The sequence below is a fragment of the Papaver somniferum genome, chromosome 11 (assembly GCF_003573695.1).
Source record: "Papaver somniferum cultivar HN1 chromosome 11, ASM357369v1, whole genome shotgun sequence".
In the NCBI taxonomy this organism is placed as follows: domain Eukaryota; kingdom Viridiplantae; phylum Streptophyta; class Magnoliopsida; order Ranunculales; family Papaveraceae; genus Papaver; species Papaver somniferum.
In genome coordinates this window covers 65,518,868-65,541,062 of record NC_039368.1, presented here as the reverse complement: position 1 = coordinate 65,541,062, position 22,195 = coordinate 65,518,868, and the positions used below count along the sequence as shown (strand labels likewise).

Genomic DNA, 22,195 nt, shown 5'->3' with positions numbered 1-22,195 from the left:
ACTAATTCCACATTGAGACAACCGTGAGGTTTTCGTACTCTGATTGGTTATCTTGGCGGTGTTCAAAAAATCGAAATAGGTAGAGTCTCACTTTATTTATTCTTTTTTAAATGTTTTTCTTGAGATAACACACTGATTTCTGGTGAAGTCAATTTTTTTTTAGTATAAGTGATATGATTGGATAAGAGTTTGAAGTAGTATATAATACCAAATAAAAGCTGAGAAAGTGTGAGTTGAAAGTGTGAACGATGTGTCGTATACATAGGATATGAAATAGTAGTCGTTGGCGTACATCTAATAAACTTTTTGATTATTATACCACAATGACTTAATATTTGGATATGCACGTGGTCTTTTTAATTACTGGATTTGGTTCCTCCCATCGAAATTGTCATAGCATTTATATCAACTACCTTCTTAAGGAGTCTAATTTGTTGGTAAAAGAGATAATATCGTTGATGTCACAATTATATTCTTTTAATTGTCATGAGCAATATTTATATCAACTACCTTCATAACAATCAAATTCGTCGGTTAAAAAAATTACACTGGTATTGTAATTATTAAGTTTTCTAATTGTCTTCGAAATTTCTTCGTGTACGTTATCTAAAGAACGAACGTCTGAGATATTTTAAAGAAATTATCCTGGTAATATCATAATTATGCTCTTTCAACTGTCATACCTTTTCTTTCTTATTACTTAAACGGTCATACTTGTATACAACAATTATATCAACTACCTTCAGATTTTTACCCGTCAAAAAGAATATACAAATGATGTTATATTTCAATTGTCAGTTCGAAATTACTTTGAGTAAATAAATGAAAAATTATTTGCCATATTAATATCAACAACCACCTTAAGAAAACACAGGTCCAGTTTACCCGATACCTGCATTATACATACTATAGTCAAGTCCTTACTCACTTCAAGGAGTGAAAAACTTCTACTCCAAGATGGAATGCGAGTCAACCACATTTTTGGAAAGCAATTTGAAACGCACAATGCATATACGGGCATGGAAGTTTTTAATGCCCGGGCTTCTGAATGAGTCCATCAGTAAATCAGTCGGGATTTCTGATTATAATCCTAGAATCTAATTGATTTTTCTCTCTCCCCTTTTCTCTCCGAAACAAAGAAGAAAAAAAAAAACTACCTTCTTCAATATTTAGATCCTTGATCCGTCTGGTTTTGGTTTGATTTTTCAGATCTACCAGACGGATCGAGTTTGTTTCCTTGTATATATTTATCTTTCAATAAAAAAATTGTTTTTTAAACAATTTATATGGCTTTTTGATCGGTCTGATGGTTTCACAATACTATCAGGACTTGTTTTCTTATTCTATTATTAGGGTTTTTTTTGGTGGATTTGGATTTGCATTGTTATCAAGAATGTTATGGATGAAAACGATCTACTTCTCCAGATATGGAGATCGTTTGTGAAGAATCTAATTCGGGTATATTACTTCCCTTTTATGGAAGCATATGATATATTTGAGGGTCAAGAAACAAAATGGTTTGAAACCATTATTTCAACAGGCTGCAAGAGTTTAATACGATTTTCTTCTCATTTCTTCAAGTTTCGATTGTAAATCTTGTATTATCTGTCTTGTCCTGTTTATTGATGTAATTGATCAATGTAATCTTTCAAACCTCAATTTGAATGAGGTAGTCATAAATAAAATTTAGGGGCGATTCAAAGCCCATGTTTCCATCAAAAAATAAAATAAAAAAATCCTAGGATCTAACGTTTCAGCGGGACCTAGAAGGGTGTAAATGACCTCGTACCCGGTAAAAAAATTAATTAGTTACTTAATCATGATTTTATTCTAAATATTTACGATTCCAAAGTAATTAAAACTCCCAGCTCTTTCTTATCTCGCCTCCAAATAACAAACATTACCCAAACTACCCTTAGTCGAAGCCAGAGACTTGAACCTCTTGACGAAGTGTTTTTTCTTTTTTGGTGGTGACTCGTTACGGAAAGAGAGACCGTTCCTCCTCTCTAGTACTAGTATAAAATTCTCTCATTCTCTTATTCTCCCGTCTTCTTCTTCTTGTTGGTTTCTCAGATTCATCGATCGAGACTAGTCCAGATACTATCATCATCATCATCCATGACTATGATGACTCCTCCACCATTAGATGTACGTTTACCAATTCACTATCTCTAATCTTGTTTCTGGAGCTCCAACCTAGAACTTCTATTTATTTAATCCGTTATCTTTTTAGTTATATTTTATGTTGTTGTGTTAATCACTGTTTGTGTAGTTATTGTTTGATCGTTTTCTAGGGTTTGTTATGTTTATTTTTATGATTTTGAAATAGAGGTTAATGGATAGAGTACAATTGGCAAGTGTGGAATTGTATTGTTTTGACTTTTAGGGTTTTGATTTCAACACTTAAAACTGTTTATTAACTGGATCCGAACTTTGATTGCGTGTAGCAGCAAGAAGATGAGGAGATGTTGGTTCCACATTCAGATTTTGTTGATGGTGCTCAACCTATGGAAGAAGGTAATTACTGTTGTCCTTTTGGGTTTTGAATTGTTGCTTTCACAAGCGTTTGATTTTAAAATTTTATGTCTTCAGTTATATTAGGTTTTAAGTAAAGACTGCATTGTTAGGGTTTTGAAATTATTATTTTTTCTTGTAACTTAGGAGTAACAGCAGTGCAACCGGAAACTGTTAGTACCGTGGAGAATCAGCAAATTGAGGATCCTCCAACTTCGAGATTTACATGGACAATTGAGAGTTTTTCTAGGTTGAATGTAAAGAAACACTACTCTGATGTATTTGTCGTGGGTGGTTTTAAATGGTACGGTGATCTATATCTCTTTTGTTTATATTTTCATTCTGAACTTTATGCCTGATGGATCATTATGTATCATTTGAATAGGCGGGTACTGATTTTTCCCAAGGGAAACAATGTCGACCAATTGTCAATGTACCTAGATGTTGCAGATTCACAGAACTTGCCTTATGGATGGAGTAGATATGCTCAATTCAGTTTGGCTGTGGTGAATCAATCACAGAATAAGTTTACTGTTAGAAAAGGTACCTTTGTACAATGCCATTCTGTATTGCTTTGCTTTCCGTTGTTGGAGATTACCGTGGTCACATTTTTAATACGGCGCTCTCTCAATTATGCTCACAGTGTTTTGAATTTTAACAACCTTTATACTCCTGGGTCACAATTAGCCCTTATTTTCAGTTTTTGAAATGACATGATTTATGAATAATATATCTTTAAGTTTGATTACAATTCCAATATCCTTGCGCCTCTGCAGACACACAACATCAGTTCAATGCACGAGAGAGTGATTGGGGCTTCACGTCCTTTATGCCTTTAAGTGACCTCTACGATCCTAGCAGAGGATTTCTTGCCAATGATACAATAATCATTGAAGCCGAGGTTATTGTTCGTAAGGTTGTGGATTATTGGAGTTATGATTCAAAGAAAGAAACAGGCTTTGTTGGTCTTAAGAATCAGGGTGCAACATGTTACATGAACTCTCTACTGCAAACTCTTTATCATATCCCTTACTTCAGAAAGGTCAGATTTTCATCTGGAATCTCATTCTGACTCATTATAACTTGTTTTGATCAAACTATAATTGTGGGATTGGGTATTACAGGCCGTATACCATATGCCAACAACTGAGAATGACATGCCATCTGGAAGCATTCCTCTGGCTCTGCAGAGCCTATTTTACAAGCTTCAATACAGTGACAACAGTGTTGCAACTAAAGAGCTGACAAAATCTTTTGGATGGGACACGTATGATTCTTTCATGCAGCATGATGTGCAAGAACTCAATAGGGTTCTTTCTGAAAAGCTCGAGGATAAAATGAAAGTAAGCACGTTCGGCCGATCTTTTAACAAAATTACAAAATACTTTGACAACCTAGAGATGAATTTTGTTGGTCTGTCTGACATCAGGCACTGACTCTCTGTCTTTTTGGTTAGGGGACTGTTGTAGAGGGCACTATCCAGCAATTGTTTGAAGGACACCATATGAACTATATTGAGTGCATCAATGTGGACTACAAATCTACGAGAAAGGAGTCATTTTATGGTATTAATAACTGTTCCAATTTTTGTGTGTTTGGCTAATGAGTTACCAGTGTTATTATAGTCTAAACTTGTTGTGCACATGGTAGACCTTCAGCTCGATGTTAAAGGATGTCGAGATGTCTATGCTTCTTTTGACAAATATGTGGAAGTGGAACGTCTTGAAGGTGATAACAAGTATCATGCTGAGCAACATGGATTGCAGGTTAGTTGTAAATTTCCAACTGTTGCAGGATATTTTCTAGAAGATATTAAATATTGGGAACAATAAACGGGGAACTATGTGTAAAACCTGCACTTTTTTACAGTGGGATTTAATGAAGGTTTTTGACATGTGTTTGTTTCAGGATGCTAAGAAAGGTGTCCTCTTTATTGACTTTCCTCCTGTTCTCCAGCTTCAGCTGAAGCGGTTTGAATATGATTTCATGAGGGACACTATGGTAAAGGTCAGTGTATAGTTTCGACTTGTCTCCCTTTTCCATGTGCGAGTTTCATGAATCAGTATGTTTTCTCCCCATGTGGCTTTACCGAGCTCTTATCTTTGTTTCTGGAAGGAGTATATGTCTTGAATGTTCATACTGCTTTGCAGATTAATGACCGTTATGAGTTTCCATTGCAACTTGACCTTGATAGAGAGAATGGCAAGTATTTATCGCCAGATGCAGATAGAGGAGTTCGCAACCTTTACACACTTCACAGGTATCCTTGAACTGGTTTCTCATGCTAACTCTTAAATTTAAGGGACATGAGTAAAATATCCGTCCTTACTATAAAATATATGACATCTGGTAGATTGAGTAGGGATGTATTCCAGTAGTTGTTTATATTATCTGGGTTTCAACATCCCTATGGATGCAAATTGAGAGATTAATTTCTTACCCACTTTGGTCTATTTGCAGTGTCTTGGTTCATAGTGGCGGAGTGCATGGTGGACATTACTACGCTTTTATTCGGCCAACCCTCTCTGATCAGTGGTAAAGTTAATGGCCTATTTTCCATGTTGCCTCACATGCTTCCCTGTCAAGGTTTTGACTTGGCTAATTTTTTGTCTGATGTAGCATCAAATCACTTTAGATCCCTTTTTAAAATCTCTAAATTTAGTGGGTGCTTGATGTTTCTAGGTTTAAATTTGATGATGAGCGGGTTACGAAAGAAGATATGAAGAGAGCACTTGAAGAACAGTATGGTGGGGAGGAAGAGGTGATTTCAATCATCATTTTTATTGGTCTGTAGCATCACATCTACACCAACATTCAATTTAGACATTAATCTTTTGAATTTGCAATCTATGTCCAACAGTTGCCAAATGCAGGCTTCAATAACACCCCGTTTAAGTTCACAAAATATTCAAATGCATACATGCTTGTGTATATACGTGATAGTGATAAGGATAAGATTATTTGCAATGTGGATGAGAAGGACATTGCTGAACACCTTAGGGTAAGATCTAATCTACACGCCGCCTATTTATTTCATACATAAGATGTTGTACTGTGACGGCAATTTCTGATCAATGCCATTATACAGGTAAGATTAAAGAAAGAACAGGAAGAAAAGGAGCACAAGAAAAAGGAAAAAGCAGAGGCTCACCTTTATACTATTATAAAGGTCTTTCTTCTCGACACATTCTTGGGATTTTTTTTTCTGTTTTAATGAAAGTTCTGTTTTTAAGAACAATTCTTTGATGCTTCTAGGTTGCGAGGAATGAGGATCTCAAGGAACAGATTGGCAGGGATATTTATTTTGATCTTGTGGATCATGATAAAGTTCGCAGCTTTCGCATTCAAAAGCAGATGTCTTTTAATGTTTTCAAGGTATGACCTATAAATAGGTGTTGTTGACGTACTCTCTTTTTAGTGGGATTGTCACGCTGTAATCTTGTTAGATGGATGCTCAACGTGATATATAATGTTGAATGATCGACTTGCACCTTCGAAACTCAACTCGCTCACTATGTATTTTGTAGTTTATTATGACCAAGCCCTAAATTTTGTCTATTCTTGATGATGTCTGCAGGAAGAGGTGGCCAAAGAGTTTGGTATACCAGTAGAATGCCAGCGCTTTTGGCTGTGGGCAAAGCGGCAGAACCATACATATCGTCCAAATCGACCACTGACACATCAAGAGGAAACTCAGTCGGTAAATACCTTTGGCTTTTGTAAAATATCTTTATATGATATTTCCTCATCTAGTCAGTTGAGTTTCCTGTAATTTTATATGAAATTAAAACTTTGATGCATCGTAACTAAAGTCACACAATCAAGATTGTGATGCTCCATGAGAACTTACTACTGGAGTACCGGGTGCATCTTTGGTATCATGATTATGAATGTCTATATCTTAGGAAGAGCGTAGGCATGCAAATTTCTTATTAATCCTCAATTTTCATCTGATAGCTCAATGATATACTTTAGGTACTAGTTATGTTCCACATGTTTATCCTGGTAGTATGATGTGAATACTCTGCAATTTTTTGTTTCTCTTGTTATTACTTGCATGGACTTGGGGATGACAGAATCAGTCCTAGTGGGTGCATCTCTTCTGGTTTCATTTTTGGTCCTTAACATCTAATTTATTTCACTTTTTTGAGTTACTGAGAGCAACTGCAGTGGTGCGAGTATAACCAAAGATCAAAGACCAAAAAAAATGATCAAATTTGAGTTTACTCTGTACTGTGACGTTAGGGGTAGAAGATTAAATTTGGTCGAGCGTAAAATTAATCACCGCACGAAAACGGGCGTAAATTTGGTGTACGCTTGAATGGGGCGTAAAATTGGTTTACGCCCGAAATTTGAATGGGGCGGATGGTTTGGTGTACGCCCCATTGAGTAAGTGAACGGGCGGATGGTTGGGTGTACGCCTGATGAGATTTCATTTTGAATGGGGCGGATGGTTGGGTGTACGCCCCATTGAGTAAGTGAACGGGCGGATGGTTAAAGTCACGCCTGATGATAAGCGTAACTTTGGTATACGCCCAGCAACAAGCGTACTTTAAATTTACGCCCGACTATATTAGAATTTGGGATTTGGTCGCGACCAAATATGGTCTGGAATTTGATCTTTGGGTGGGATTTAATCTTTACTCTGTCCCACTGCGTTACGATTTCATCCCAAATTTTTGGTTATACTCGTCCAGTGTGGATGCTCTGAGAATTTTAAACATGTATTTTTAATATTGAGAGTATTGTAACGAGACACGAGGTGTGCACGATAGTAACTGGTGTAACATGTAAGTATCAAAAACTTCTATAAAGTATGCAACATTTTTGTGTTTTAGGTTGGACACCTGAGGGAGGTTTCAAATAAAGCTCACAACGCAGAGTTGAAGTTATTCTTGGAAGTGGAGGTTGGACTGGTAAGGGTTGTTCTACACTTGTAGGTTTAACTATTATATGATGGCTGGGCACTGGTACTTATATGACGTTCATGCAGGATCTACGTCCTATTCCTCCACCTGAGAAAACGAAAGACGATATTTTGATTTTCTTCAAGCTTTATGACTCAGAGAAAGAAGCACTCAGGTATTCTTAGTCTCCCTTTATCCAAGTTTAGCTCATGTAAGAGAATTATAGGTTTTGATTTATTTCCTTGAAAATAATCAGGTTTGTAGGGAGGTTATTTGTGAAAGGCAGTGGCAAGCCCTTGGAGATACTGTCTAAGCTAAATGAAATGGCTGGGTTTGCTCCAAGTGAAGAAATTGAACTTTACGAGGTTGATCATCCATCTAAATTTTTTATTGTATGATCAGATCATCATTTTCTGTAGGCATCCTCTTTGCCTTGTCTCACCAACAGCTACTAATAGTTGGTTATTTGCTAATACAGTTAGCTAACTTTGATTTTCTTGATGTTTAGGAAATAAAGTTCGATCCTAGTGTTATGTGTGAACATATTGACAAGAAACTCACTTTCCGAACTAGCCAGGTATGTAGGTAAATTTTGATATTTTTTAGTTTTAGTCTTTTTGATTCTGTGATGATTGACCTTGAGATAACATTTCTTTGCAGCTCGAAGATGGTGATATTATATGTTTTCAGAAATCTCCTTCTGCTGAACCTGAACAACGGCATCGTTATCCTGATGTACCTTCATTTTTGGAGTATGTTCACAATCGGCAGGTATGGTTCTGAATGGACGAATTGCTGTCATATATCAGTATTATGTAATTCAGATTTAGCTGATACCTCTCCATCCTTCTGTTACAGGTTGTTCATTTCCGTTCGTTGGAGAAACCTAAGGAGGATGATTTCTGTATTGAGCTGTATGTTGTTTTTACCCTTTTCTTTTCTCTCCCTTTATGTTTTGCGAATGTTTATACCCATTCTCCGTTAACTTTTGAAGGTCAAAAATATTCTCGTATGACGAAGTCGTTGAAAAAGTTGCACAACAACTTGGTTTGGAGGATCCATCCAAAATCAGGCTCACATCACACAACTGTTACTCTCAGCAACCTAAACCCCAACCTATCAAATATAGGGGAGTTGACCGTTTGTCAGATATGTTGGTTCACTACAATCAGGTAGTTCTTCTAGATCTTGCTTGCATAACCATGTTGCACTGCTTTTGTTTTTGCTGGAAACAGTGTGCCCTTTGAATAGTAATTTGTGTGTAAAGTTTGTTGATGGATATCTTCTTTTCCAGACTTCCGATATATTGTATTATGAAGTATTGGACATTCCTTTACCAGAATTGCAAGGCTTAAAAACTTTGAAGGTTGCTTTTCATCATGCAACAAAGGAAGAAGTGAGTATACAGATTGTTGGACTAAAAAAGATAAATTTTGTAAGACGTGCTTTTGAACTCTTAATTGAGTCTGTGTTTTCTTTTTATAAAATTTTAGGCAGTAATTCACTGTATTAGATTGCCGAAGCAAAGCACTGTTGGAGATGTCATTAATGACCTGAAAACAAAGGTAACATGTTGTTGCATTCCTGTTTCTACTTCTTTTGAAAATACCTTACATTTGAGAATCTTATTGTCATTTTCTCTACAACATGAAGCGTGTTTCTGCTTCTAGCTGGAATGCGTTATGGTTTTCTCTGTGCTGGGGGCTCATGGGGCTTTTCCCTTTTTTACTTGAATTTCTACTGGCTATGGATACTCTCAACTTCCCAACTAACTTTTGCACCTGTGAAACAGGTCGAATTGTCCCATCCAGGTGCAGAGCTCAGGTTGCTTGAAGTATTCTATCATAAGATCTACAAGGTAAATGCATTTTCGCTGTTTTGAAAGTTCAATTGGCAGAGAATTTTATGTTAGGATCTATTAATAGTTGGAGTAAGCTCAATATTAAAGTCCAGTGTCAAGGAAAACAGATTGGGTACCAGGGTGGAGTGGGTGATGTATCCGACGATCGAGCTATTTGGTTTACTAACTCAATCTGATAGGCACACTCTTCAATGGATTCTACATTTACCCGTTGTTCGATTACACCCTCGTTCATTGTTCTCAAGCCCATTACTTGTCTGTTCCTTCTCTGCAGATTTTCCCACTTAATGAAAAGATCGAAAATATTAATGATCAATACTGGACATTACGTGCGGAGGAGGCAAGTTTCGATGATTTTGTTTCGCTTAATTATTTGTGCTCACGAAATATATATTCTTTTGGTGGTATGGGAAGATGTACTACTGTACCAATTGTTCTTGTATCTTGTTTCAGATTCCAGAGGAAGAGAAAAACCTTGGGCCTAATGATCGCCTGATTCATGTTTACCATTTTATGAAAGATACAACTCAAATGGTATGTAAATACAACTGTAAATATGTGTCGACTTCTAGGGATTACATATTGTAAGACTTCATATTCATATACTTCCACTAACTGCTGTGACTTTATATCAAACTTTTTTGAATTTACAGCAGGTCCAAAATTTTGGCGAACCATTTTTCTTGCTCATCCATGAAGGAGAGACATTAGCTGATGTTAAAGGTCGCATACAAAAGAAACTGCAGGTGCCAGACGAGGAGTTCACCAAGGTATTTCCTCTCTCTAATTCTCATGCCTTTGTCAGGTCCAATGTTGTATTCAGGCAAGTTGTTCTGGAATTGTATGATGAGATTTAATTTTCTTTCTTCCAGTGGAGATTTGCGTTTTTGTCGTTGGGAAGGCCTGACTACCTCGAGGACAGTGATGTTGTATCCAGTCGTTTTCAGGTATGTTTGTATCATAACTTTTACAATTGTATTTTGTCTAATTGTTTTAAAATTCAATGGCTTAAGTAACTTTTTCTTCTTCCTACGTCCAATTTTTGTGCCTTCAGAAAAGGGATATTTATGGAGCTTGGGAGCAATATTTAGGGTTAGAACACTCGGATAGTGCTCCAAAAAGGGCCTATGCAGCCAACCAGGTAGATATACTACCACCGTAGTATTTGAGATGTCACTTCTCTTTTAATCTGTATGGTTGTTATGTGATGGTTAGGGCCTGTTTTTCGTAGGAAAGTTAACTTTTCAAAGCTTCTTTGGTATTTTTTGTTTATGCAAATGTTCAAACCTAGAAATATTGAGCTTCTTTGACATTTTTTGTTGTTGCAGAACCGCCATACATACGAGAAGCCTGTAAAAATTTACAATTAGAGAAAGAGCCTAGGAACCCCCACCATAATAGCATCTCCTGAGATACTCGGTAGCATGAGATTTGTTTGATGCGGGTACTGAAGGAAAGATATAAGTGAATACCAACAACCTCCTAAAGGGGAAAAAAAAGGATGGTTAAAGCTAGCAGTATGATGATAGTATAGGTCATTTGTTATTGGCGCTTGTTATGTCTTCCAATGAGACGGTGTTGGGGGTTGTGGTATTTGTCGATTGTGTTGGGCTTTATTATAACTCTTCTTTGTCGATGCAGTTGTGGTTGGTGGAGTTTGAGGTCTCGGTACAGGCATTGTGTTTCGTCTATCTATGATGGCAACAACCCCATCCTGATCTTGTTTTCTTCTCTTTTTCTCATGAAAAATCCCGTTGTCGTAGGAACATGTAGTTGCTCCATTTTCTTATAAAGCACCCATTCAAGGCTGATTTTCCCAATGGGGTTAAATTCATTAAGTGTAATCTTTTCCAAGTGTGAACCATCCTTGCTGGGAAGGAAGAAAAACAAGTGAAAAGGCAAGAAAATCAGCCTCTGTCGACCTCTGTTAGTTCCATAGATGAGGGTGTACATAGGGATTAATATAAAAAAAGAAAGTTCAAATACCATAACAGTTGCGGGATGTAAATTAAAATTTTCCTATTAATGTAACATTGTTGAGTTTCCGGAGACGTTCTCTCTTTTCCTTGTCCTATAATGTTGCCTTGTTTTTATTAAATCGTTTGAGTTTGGTGGTTGGGAGGGTGGCTTATTGACTCGTTTTGCCGGAAAGAATGAATTGAAGGTGCAACCAACATTTTCCGCAAACTTCGAGAAGAGATACCATCAGATTTTCTGGATGCCAGCAATCAAAGTGTTTTGTGTTTCTTTTGTTTTGGTGGATTGACTAGCAAATTGAAGCTCCAATTGATGATTGAGTTGAGGGGTAAAGTAAGAAGAATATAGAAACCCATTACAACTGAAAGTCCATCAATTAATGCTCGATTATTTCTTCTTCTAAGACACCAATCTGCACGATTTATAAAGGGGATACCAGTTTTACTAAGTGCTGATACCATTTCATCGTCCAACGATCATGATCGGTAGGATCTTTTTGTCCTATATGAAACGGTATCAACACTTAGTAAAACTGGTATCCCCTTTATAAATCATGCCAATCTGTTGCAGTAATAGACGAAGATCTATACAAACCCGTTACATTGAAACTCCATTAATGCTCGATTATTTGCAGTCATGGATGAAGCTTTGGCAGATTTGGGGAAAAGGATTTCTATTAATTCCCAAAATTGTAGACTGAAGTATGGAAGCATGATAACTGCAACGGTTAGAGATGGATTTAACAACACGTTTAAAAGAGGAGATTGGTGGAACTCAACAGCAAATGATATCATCATCGGGAGAGACAAGCCCACAGTGTTTGTGACCAATATTAGACAGTAGCACATACATGAAAGAAAAGTGTCCAGAGGCTGCTGAATATTCGTTTGCGCAAGGTTAACACTTGAAGAACTTGCTCAATACAAGAAGGAAGTTGAAGGTAATTCAATCACTTGATTTAGTTGAACTGATAATATTTCATCTGACAAAAAAGCGCTGACGTGGCAAGGGGCTTAGGGGTGATTTTTTAGGGTATTTTTCTTCTGAGTTTATCAATGGCAGGATGACATGAATCTCCTTCCAGTTCTCTTTCACTCTCAATTCCGTCTGAAGAAGCATCAAATCCTGCTTTAGTTTTCAGAGGTTAACATAGGATTTAGGGATTTTCCACCGCTAAATCCATCTTTTGGGGGTTAATAGTGATCCAAAACCTAATCCATTTTTTAATCCAAATTAAAAACCTATGAATCAATCACAGACGATTTTAAGCTATATTGGTTGTTTTGGTAACAACAATATTGAAGCAAACCCATCAACCAAACTTTCTATGATGAAGCTAAGGAGATTGATGGAGTCTCAACTGCTGTTTTCAATTCAGATGAACTCAAATCTCACTTTGTGAATCTTATGTAGTAGGATATTTTATGGGGAAGAAACTTCAATTCCCCTTTATAAAAGAAACTTTAATATCTCTGTGGAAATTAAAAGAGGATTTCTTACTATTCATGGGGAGCAAGCTTTCTTGTTCAAATTTGCTCAAGAAGAATACAAGATTAAAGTTTTAGAATTAGGTTCAGTATTCACTGCAAAGAAACTCTTTGTTATCCAACCTTGGTCCATTTCACTAGAGCAATACATTGGTGCTATTACCTCAGTCCCGGTATGGATGAATCTCAGGCAGGTTACTCTTTATCTCTGGAATCAATTAAGTTATCTAGGATTGCAAGCCTTGTTGGCACTCCAATCGTGACCGACACTCCAACAGCTCTGAAGACTAGGATGTCTTATGCCAGGATTTTGGTTGAAGTTGCAGCTGATTGCGCTTTCCCAACTGAATTTCCTATTCAAGTGGATACTGTAAAATTATAGTGAAGGCTGAGTATCTTTGGAAACCTGATGCTTGCTCTCACTGCAAGACTTGGGTATTCAAGCGCTAAATGTAGCTCAACGGTAATCTCTTTGCTTTATTGTACATTCTGGTTAATACTGAAGATTTAGTCGCTCAAAGAAATACAGAGTTGAGTTAACACAGGGGTAGAGACGAGATTACTCAAGACAGAATTGAGAAAATTCCTCTAGTGGATGAAGTTATCGAAAATGCCGAAGGAAATTGTGTTTTGGAGAGGGTTCTTAAGCCTTCTGATGGAAATCGGTTAAACCCAAAGAAGAAGAAAGCTGGAAAAAAAGAAGAAAAATCTATTCATGAGCCTACGAAAGTTTTGAATACTTACAACATTCTTGACTCTGAACTTCCTTTTGAAAACTTAATCAATGAAGAAGTGTGATAGAAAAGACTTATTTGGACGAGAGTCTGATTTTGCAAGGAGATAAGAGTTTGGATGTTGATGTTGATAAGAATGGAAAAGAATAAGAAGAGGAAATTGAACAAGTAAATGTTCTTGGTGAGTGGGCTTCTTATAAAAGAAAGAAAGGCGCCGATAAAAAGAAAATTGAAAGTGCAAGCACCTCATCCTTTGATCCCACATTCCCCCTGGTTTTGAATCCCATAACCGGTCTCATGGATTCGAAGAAGAGGTGGACATTTCCCAGCTAGTTTCGGAAGATCCAAAGGTTAGCATCGCAAATCCTTCTTCGTCAAATCCAATTATAGGAATTGGGATGAAATTGAGTATGAAGTCCAATGGTACTGGTACGAGTACTCTCTTAAGTATAAAAAAGAAAAAAACTACCTAAACTTAAAGTTGATAACAAAGTCTCTGCAAATAAACTAGTGGATTTTGGTTCTTCATGGGACTTATAATTTCCTCCTTGAAAGACTAATCGCAAAAAATGCTTAATGATCTCGCAAAAAATCATGATGATTTAGTCATAGAAGATGATAACGAGTATGCTAATTGTCAATAGGAAACGGTCTTAATTGTTTTGTCAATAGGCAAGTGGTCTTTGTTGTGGTTTGTAACTTATTTTAGCTTTATTTTTATTTTGTTGTTGGCTTTTCGCTTTATGTCAGTTGTATTCGCCTCTATTCTCTTTGATCGATCAAAAAAAAAAAGGAAGTTGAAGGTTTAGAGAATGATATGGAAGACAAGAGGAAGATAACATCAACGAGGAAGAAGTTAACACGAAGAATTAACAAAAGTAATTTCAGCAAGATCAAAAGTTTTATTAAGCTAAAAACACAATTACAAGTAATTTCACCGGGATGCTAAAGAGGAAAAAAAACTTCAACGAATCAAAGAAAAATCTAAAAATACCCCATACGAAAACTTAAAAATAACTTCAACAAAATAAGAAAACATGCCTCCACCGTAAAATCCCAATACTAGACCTTTAGCTGAAATGGAGGAGACTTGTGTACTCTTTGTTTTAGCACTTCGGATTTGCTCTTCCTAGCTACACACCTATCTGTTATGCCCGGAGTGCCTTCAGAAGGAAAAGCTTCATTGGTGGCTGAAGTATTCTTCTTTTTTTCCCCATTTCATGACTCACTGATATTATCTTTCACATCAGTACTCGAGTTACTTTTATTACCATTTTTCCCCTTTAGGAATATCTGGAAAATCATACTTACTCCGAATCATCATCAAATGTGCTTCCTTATATAGCATTTTGCATCTCACTTTGCATTTTTGCAGCTTGGCTCGCTGCGTATCATTTAAAGTCATGGGCAGAACCACCTCATCTTCATTTTCAACTTGCACCCTTGTTGTATTCCATCATCTGAGTGAAATAAAGGCATTATCGGTGGAATAAAAACGTCAAATTTGTCTTCCTCATCTTCCTCAGTCTTATTAACAAACACATTTGTAACCTCATAGTCACTATCCTCATCTCCCCCATCTGTATCTATTTTAAGTTTCCACGCCAACAAAATGATAACGCAAACTGGGAGCTGTTCTTCTTGTAATTTTGGAGTAATAAAGTCGTTATCATCGGAAACTTTTCTACCATCCAAATCTAGCTGTATAGATTTAGCTAAGTCCTCATCCATTTTTTCTTGTTGAAATTTAGCGTCCGTAATTTTTAGAGCTTCTTTTTTTGCTTCATATTTTAGCTTGCCTAGAATCAGCTAGAGCATTAATTGTAGCCTGTTGTTTTGCCAGGGCATCATCCACATCTGCATCCAATTTATTTGCCTCTCTTTTAGATTTTTCAAATTCTTCAAAGGCCAACTCCTCTGCAAGAACTTGAACATCTGAACTTTTGTCTATATACTCATCTACAAAGGAAACAACCCGTCATGAGTAGTATTATCGATATTTGTCATTGTATAACATCATCTACAAATTCAATAGCTTCATTTTGTTAATAACCATGTTATAACCAATCACATAATGGACACAAATGACAATGTATTGATACCTACAATTGATGAATGCATGGAAGATGCACAGATGGATGAAAAATAAGGGTATATACAATACCAAAATAGTACTCTTCTGAGAAGCAAAATGACACTGCAAAAATGATAATTTTTTGCAACACTGAAATGACGAGGGTACCAAGCACACTAAAATTTTTTCGATATCAACCTAACTAAGACACAACTTTTGTAATATAATTCAGACAAGTATTGTCAAGGAGATTACTTTTCAATAAGGTGACATTGGATATATAGAATAGGTAGAAGAATCGAACCTAACTATTATGATTAATCCCAAGTGTCGGATTGACGTACAATGCAATTACTTCATTATAACTAAAACAATAATTATAATGCGGAAAGTAAAGTAAAAACACACAACTAGATTTTGTTAACAAGGAAACCACATATACAGAAAAAATCTGGGACCTAGTCCAGTTTTGAATACTCCCAGAATTAAGTCGTTATACACTACCAACTTCATATGGTTGAGACCAAGTAAACTAATTCCAAGTTACTCAGTTCCTTCAGTATCTCTAGTCTACGCACGTAAGATTTTTTGTACTATCTTAAGTTTCTTCACGAATTCCCCGCTTGTGAAGACATTTTGCACTCAACTCCTTTGGCTCGTCTACCGAAACAGTAAAGGACTAATCCGTTCCTGTAACTACTCTATAAATCTTCTAGATCAACCAAGTTAATCAGAGATATAGTGGAGTTACAAAGGCTCTTCCATTTAATCAATATGAACTCCTTTGTATTGGTTTAAATCAACCAAGATTAAGATTATCGAGATAATCAAACCTTAGTTCACAACCTATCAGATTTAGAATCTGAAGAGAACCACGAAATGATAGATCGTGGATCTATACAATAAGTTATGAAAGCCTATCAAAGATAAACCAACTTTTTGGATCCCAGTTAATCAAGATTTGCAGAATTATAATCTCACATATCAAAATACCAATAAGAAAATCTTCTGGTTTTCAAATCTTCAGTCTTCAATGTACATACACAAACAACTTTATCCTCTTGTGATTGATCACGCTCAAAACAGAGTCTATTAATAGTGGATGATGACGAATCCTATCTTCAGATATGAAATTGCTTAGTTTTTGATCTAGCACGACTGGCCTTATATCAGAAGACAAACTAGGTGCAATCAAGATTCAACTTTATCGTTAGTTAACCAAATCAATAATCGAAAACTTAAATGATAATACGATTTAGTTTCCCACCAACGGTACTACTAAAATCTTCTTGATCCCAAAGAAGTCTTTAAAAGAAGCACACATAAGAGATTTCATCTAATTAGATTATTTTCCTCTTTTTGAGAGAATATTACGACAATACTACTAGTGTACTTTGTGTTACGGGACAAATTTTAAGGAGAACAAACTTCACTATTTATAATGACCAAGGTAGTTTGGATATCAAGGGATTTACAAAATCTAAAATGAAAATCCATGGGTACCAAGTACACTACTAACTTTTTCGTTTTGATAAGAGTATGAACTTGTATATTACTTTTGACAATCAAAATGGGAAAAGTAAAAAGCGCACACACACAAGAATTTTGTTTATGAGGAAACGACAACTGCAGAAATACCCCGGGACCTCGTCCATATTTGAACACCATTGCATGTGCAATTTTCAACTGATCAACAAATTAATTCACAAACAATAATTTGCTTATAAATAATATTGTTAAGGACCGTTGAACATCTTTGCTAAATTCATATTTCGAGATTTTTAACAAGACAAGCTTGACTTGAAACTTCTCCTTTGTAAATATACTAGGAGTCGTAAGACATCATCTCAACAGATAGAATGGTAAGATAGTGAATAAAATAGAATGGTCTTAACAAATAGAATGGTAAGATAGTGAGTAAAATAGAATGGTCCAGTCTTCACATACATGATACAGAATTTCTCCAAATGTCTTCGTCGATCTTCAGTCTTCAATGGTGATGTCTGATATTCAACTACCAAATTCTAACCTAGTTCGAGACTTGACTTAGTAGACAGAAATCATGATATAGTTTTGATTAGCTAACTGATGTAATTTTTATAGTGGTAAATAAGATATCATTCGCTCGGACTTGATAACATTTATTTTAAAACTCAATAATAGAAAATATATACAAAAGATCGTCACAATATCGAGAGATACTGACACTCAGGATTTCACTGTTTTTCATATTCAAAGTGGTTTAGAAATTAATCCTAGACAATAATAGCTCAACCAAAAGAAATATCAACTCTATTTATTTTTCAAAGGTAGATTTCATAAAATATTATTTGTATGTTATAAGCATGGCACATCAAAAATCCCTAAGACTAATCACGCTCCATCAAACAAAGTCACAAGTAATTAATAAAAATCCATGCAAAAAGTAATAAAATAATTGATTATATTACTACAGGGGTGAAATACATCTTCCTCCGTTGTCCCAGTGATGGAGTTTAGCTCTTCATGGTGAAAACACACTCAAAATAATAATACATAGCTCAAAAGGTGTGTTTATTAAAGAGATTGTATAACACAGGAATCTGTAACGCCGTAATAGTATTACAGAGCTCACCGTTACAAAGAATAGTTGTAGAAAGTTAATCTTTCAGTTGATGGAAACCGTAGCTGCAAACAGTAGTTCCTGCGACAGCTGTGTTCTTGAGAACGACACTTCCTTGGTGTCATTTGCAACCTTCTTCTTCTTCACCCGCTTCTTCAGAATCGCTCTACAACGATTTTTGTTGCTCTCCAACTACCCTTAATACTCGATAGTCCTCATGTCACTTCAACCACCTCTATTTATACACCATAGGTCAATAACTAGGGTAAATCTTCTTCGAACATATTTTATTTTCTTTCCTTGCAGGTTACGGATTCTCCTTTCTTTGTTTATGCGCCTGCTCTTTTCTTGTGAAACCAAAACCCTGTTAATAGATTTACTTACCTTTAAAGAAGATATTATTAGATATTTCATGCCTGATATCAAAGCTGAATCCTATGACTTCTTCCCTCTTTAATTTCTCTGTGTTATCCCTTCACGAGTCTTCCCTGACTTTCCTAAACTCTTCCAAAGTTGATATAAAAGAAAGTAGGCAGAATATCCTCCCCAATTGTTCACGTAACTCCCATAATTAATCCATAAAAAGCCTGAGAAAAATGCATGTCCCTGTTTTCTCCAATTCTACATGATTTTCCATATTTCTTGAAACTAAAATCATTACCATCCCCGTTTTAGTGTAACAGGGTGAACCCAATCCATTTCCGTCAAAAAGTTCACTTAAAATTCTACCAAATCTGACCCAGGAAGATGCGCAGCGACTGGATTGTTTTCCCGCCAAAATAAAATTTCAATTGGTAAAGAAAGGGGGTGCCCCTATCCATTTAGTGTCTGCCTTTGTCTACTGGGGTGCCTTTAACAAATAGTGAGGTGCCCTTAGTAATTTATGGGGTGCCTTTATCAATATCTTCGGGGTGTCTTCAACATATTTCCGGAGTGCCTTTGACGCATCTTATGGGTGCCCTCAGTAATTTTCTCCCGGGGGTGGGGTGCAAATACCACTTTTCGAACCAATTTTGTCGCAAAAGCTTATTTCTCCAAAAACACCTACAAATACATAATTAACCAAATAAGTACAAAACTAAGCACTAAAAATACACGTAATTATGTTCATCCCCAAACTTATTATATGCTAGTCCTTGAGCAAATCAAATCTACAAGATAAGATCCTAACTCACCGTCGCAGGCATCGTGATTGCACTTAGCATGTGCAACAAGCCTTTAAACCCCTAGGTGGACAGTGGCCGAGTTATAGTCTCGGGAGGGTTTACAAGAGGTGTACCCACAAAACCTTTACTCCGGACCCTATCTATCCATACAGAACCTTGGAACGACACTAAAGAATCTCCTTGGTTGGCATACTCTCATTGACTACATGAGGAAGTACCCTGATATGAGTGAGAAAGCTCTACTCAGATAGTCGCATCCATACTCGGAATCAAACAAATCATATGGATAGATTAAGAATATGGATATAGAGAAAAACGTAGATGGTTTTTAGATGCTGACTAAGGTGAACGGTGTTTCCCATATCCGTCTGAAAGCCACTACCAAGATGAACTTATCCTAATGGACTGAGATATTGGTCTGAACTAATATCAACACAACTGGTATATACAAGGGAACCAGTGGTCGATAATCCTAATTCTAGATCAACTTATTCGGCATATACAAGGGAGCCAGCGGTCGATTTATTCACTGAACATTAACAAACAATTTTTTTTAAAGAACTAACAACATGATTCGATCTTGCGGATCCAAGCGCATGATTCTTGTCAGCATATTACATGGTAATTCCCGTGGATCCTGCATTCCACTCTTGTTTAGGGACGGAGACAGGGAGAACACACACATATTTATATCCAAGTGTTAATTTCTTTTTCTTTTTATTCCGATTAGCCTAATTGGTCTGGTCTGGTCTGGTCTTAGATAAAAAAAAAATTTGCTATCCAAGTGTTAATTTCTTTCTTTTTGTAACGCAATCACTCTATATCATCCCAGCGATGGTAACAGTTCGATGCTTGTGCCCCACCAAATCACTTAGAGAAACAAATAAGTTTTCAAAAATAAATAAAATAAAAATAGAAAGTTACAAGGACTCAACGAGATGTGGCGAAACTACCATGTTATTTTTAACACCTGAGTTGTGTGCTTTTATGAATAGACTGTACCGTTGGGTTCCTCAACTCCTACAACCAAGATGCTTCCATCCACTTAGATAGGTTAGTGTTGTCTTTAATTGGCACAAATTTCTAGGATCTGGAGTTTATTTATTGCAACAAAAAGATAACAAAAATTTTCTTTCCCACCCCAAAACTTAAATCTAACATTGTCCTCAATGTGTCAAATTAAAGTGCAGTACCAACAGTATATTAACACGAGGAATCATTAAAGAGAGAAGTTCAGGAAGATAGTACCTTGGTGAAGTATAACAATCCTTCCACGGAGAATAAGTAGGAAAATAAAAATAAAAAACTAAAAACAAATAGCAAAAATAATATACAACATACAAATACCAAATACCTCGATGGTCAATCAAGGTAAACAGGGTCCTCCAGAGGGACCTCCTCAACATCACCTATAGGCAAAGTTCTAAAAAGGGATCCAATCTATGACCGTTAACCTTGGAAGAACTACCACCATCTAGTGTTTCAATTTCAACAGTGCCATGGGGAAAAAACAGTGCGGACCACAAAAGGACCGGTCCACCGAGAGCGCAACTTCCCAGGAAATAGATACAAACAAGTATCATACAGAATAACTTTTTTACTTGAAGAAAATGAATTTCTTAAAATATATTTATCATGCACAAGTTTCATTTTGTTCTTATACTCCTTAGCACTATCGTATGCATCTCTATGAATCTCACCCAACTTATCGAGCCGGAGCTTTCTGTGAGCTCCTGCTTTGTCAAGTGAAGTGTTTAGTTGCTTAACAACCCAATATGCTCTATACTTTAACTCAACAGGTAAGTGAATGCCTTGCCAAATACTAGACGATAAGGTGAAATTCCAATGAGGGTCTTTAACGCAGTACGGTAAGCCCATAAGGCATCAATAAGCCTCGATGACCAGTCTTTCCGATTAGGATTAACGGTTTTCTCTAGAATACATTTTATCTCCCTATTGGAAACCTCTACCTGTCCACTAGTCAGTGAGTGATATGGGGTAGCTACTTTGTGGGTAATACCATATTGTTTCATTAAAAGTGCAAATGGTCTATCACGAAGGTGTGTTCTTCCATCACTTATTATAGCTTGCGCTGTACCAAAATGTTAAGTATATTATCTTTTAAAAACTGGACCTTGTGGTTATTCGTTGTACACGGAAACGCCTCAACCCACTTAGAAACATAGTCTACCGCGACAAGTATGTAAAGATAACCAAAAGAATTAGGAAATGGACCGGTAAAATAATGCCCCACACATCAAAGACCTCAATCACTAGAATAGGGTTCAAAGGCATTATATTTCTATGGGAAATGGTCCCTAACTTTTGGCAAAGCTCACAAGAAACACAACGACTATGGGATTCTTTAAACAAAGAAGGCCAGTAAAATCTACACTGCAATCTCTTAGCAACAGTCTTCTTAGTACCAAAATGACCCCCACACGCATGTTGATGACAAAAGAAGATAATACTAGACTAATCACTCTAAGGTACAAATCTCCTAATAATATGATATGGGCAATACTTAAATAGATAAGGATCATCCCAAAATAAGTGCTTAGCCTTAGTAAAAATCTAGAACAATCTTACTTACCACAATGTTGGGGTAATTGACCAGTAACAAGATAGTTCACTATATTTGCATACCACGGAAATTCAGAAACAAAGAACAATTGTTCATTAGGAAAGTTTTCCTTACCATGAGTGAAATCGTCAGGGGAATCCACAACAAGCCTAGACAAGTGATCTGCGGCTACATTCTCTGCACCCCTTTTGTCTCTAATATTTAACTTGAATTCTTGTAACAACATGATCCATCTAAACAATATAGGTTTGGAATCCTTTTCAGACAAAAAATATTTCAAAGCAGCATG

The 22,195-nt window shown here is 36.3% G+C and overlaps 1 protein-coding gene across 3 annotated transcripts; it reads left to right on the top strand.

Moving 5' to 3' along the window:
- The first annotated feature begins 1,968 nt into the window (after nucleotides 1-1,968).
- Nucleotides 1,969-11,333, top strand: LOC113323389 (ubiquitin carboxyl-terminal hydrolase 12-like). Of its 3 annotated transcripts, none has more exons than XM_026571684.1 (32): nucleotides 1,969-2,148; nucleotides 2,448-2,517; nucleotides 2,662-2,818; nucleotides 2,900-3,057; nucleotides 3,291-3,556; nucleotides 3,639-3,857; nucleotides 3,971-4,079; nucleotides 4,165-4,280; nucleotides 4,423-4,521; nucleotides 4,665-4,774; nucleotides 4,975-5,049; nucleotides 5,197-5,275; nucleotides 5,375-5,515; nucleotides 5,603-5,683; nucleotides 5,770-5,889; nucleotides 6,092-6,214; nucleotides 7,353-7,430; nucleotides 7,508-7,596; nucleotides 7,678-7,786; nucleotides 7,930-7,998; nucleotides 8,082-8,192; nucleotides 8,280-8,335; nucleotides 8,416-8,593; nucleotides 8,716-8,817; nucleotides 8,915-8,986; nucleotides 9,214-9,279; nucleotides 9,557-9,622; nucleotides 9,736-9,816; nucleotides 9,936-10,052; nucleotides 10,155-10,229; nucleotides 10,337-10,423; nucleotides 10,611-11,333. In XM_026571684.1, the coding sequence occupies exons 1-32, from the start codon at nucleotides 2,119-2,121 to the stop codon at nucleotides 10,650-10,652; spliced, it is 3,351 nt and encodes a 1,116-aa protein (XP_026427469.1). In that variant the 5' UTR covers nucleotides 1,969-2,118; the 3' UTR covers nucleotides 10,653-11,333. The 3 variants fall into 3 exon arrangements, with proteins under 3 accessions (XP_026427469.1, XP_026427471.1, XP_026427470.1); XM_026571686.1 differs by having other exon boundaries at nucleotides 2,119-2,148; nucleotides 2,451-2,517; nucleotides 2,671-2,818; XM_026571685.1 differs by having other exon boundaries at nucleotides 2,119-2,148; nucleotides 2,671-2,818.
- Nucleotides 11,334-22,195: the final 10,862 nt, after the last annotated feature.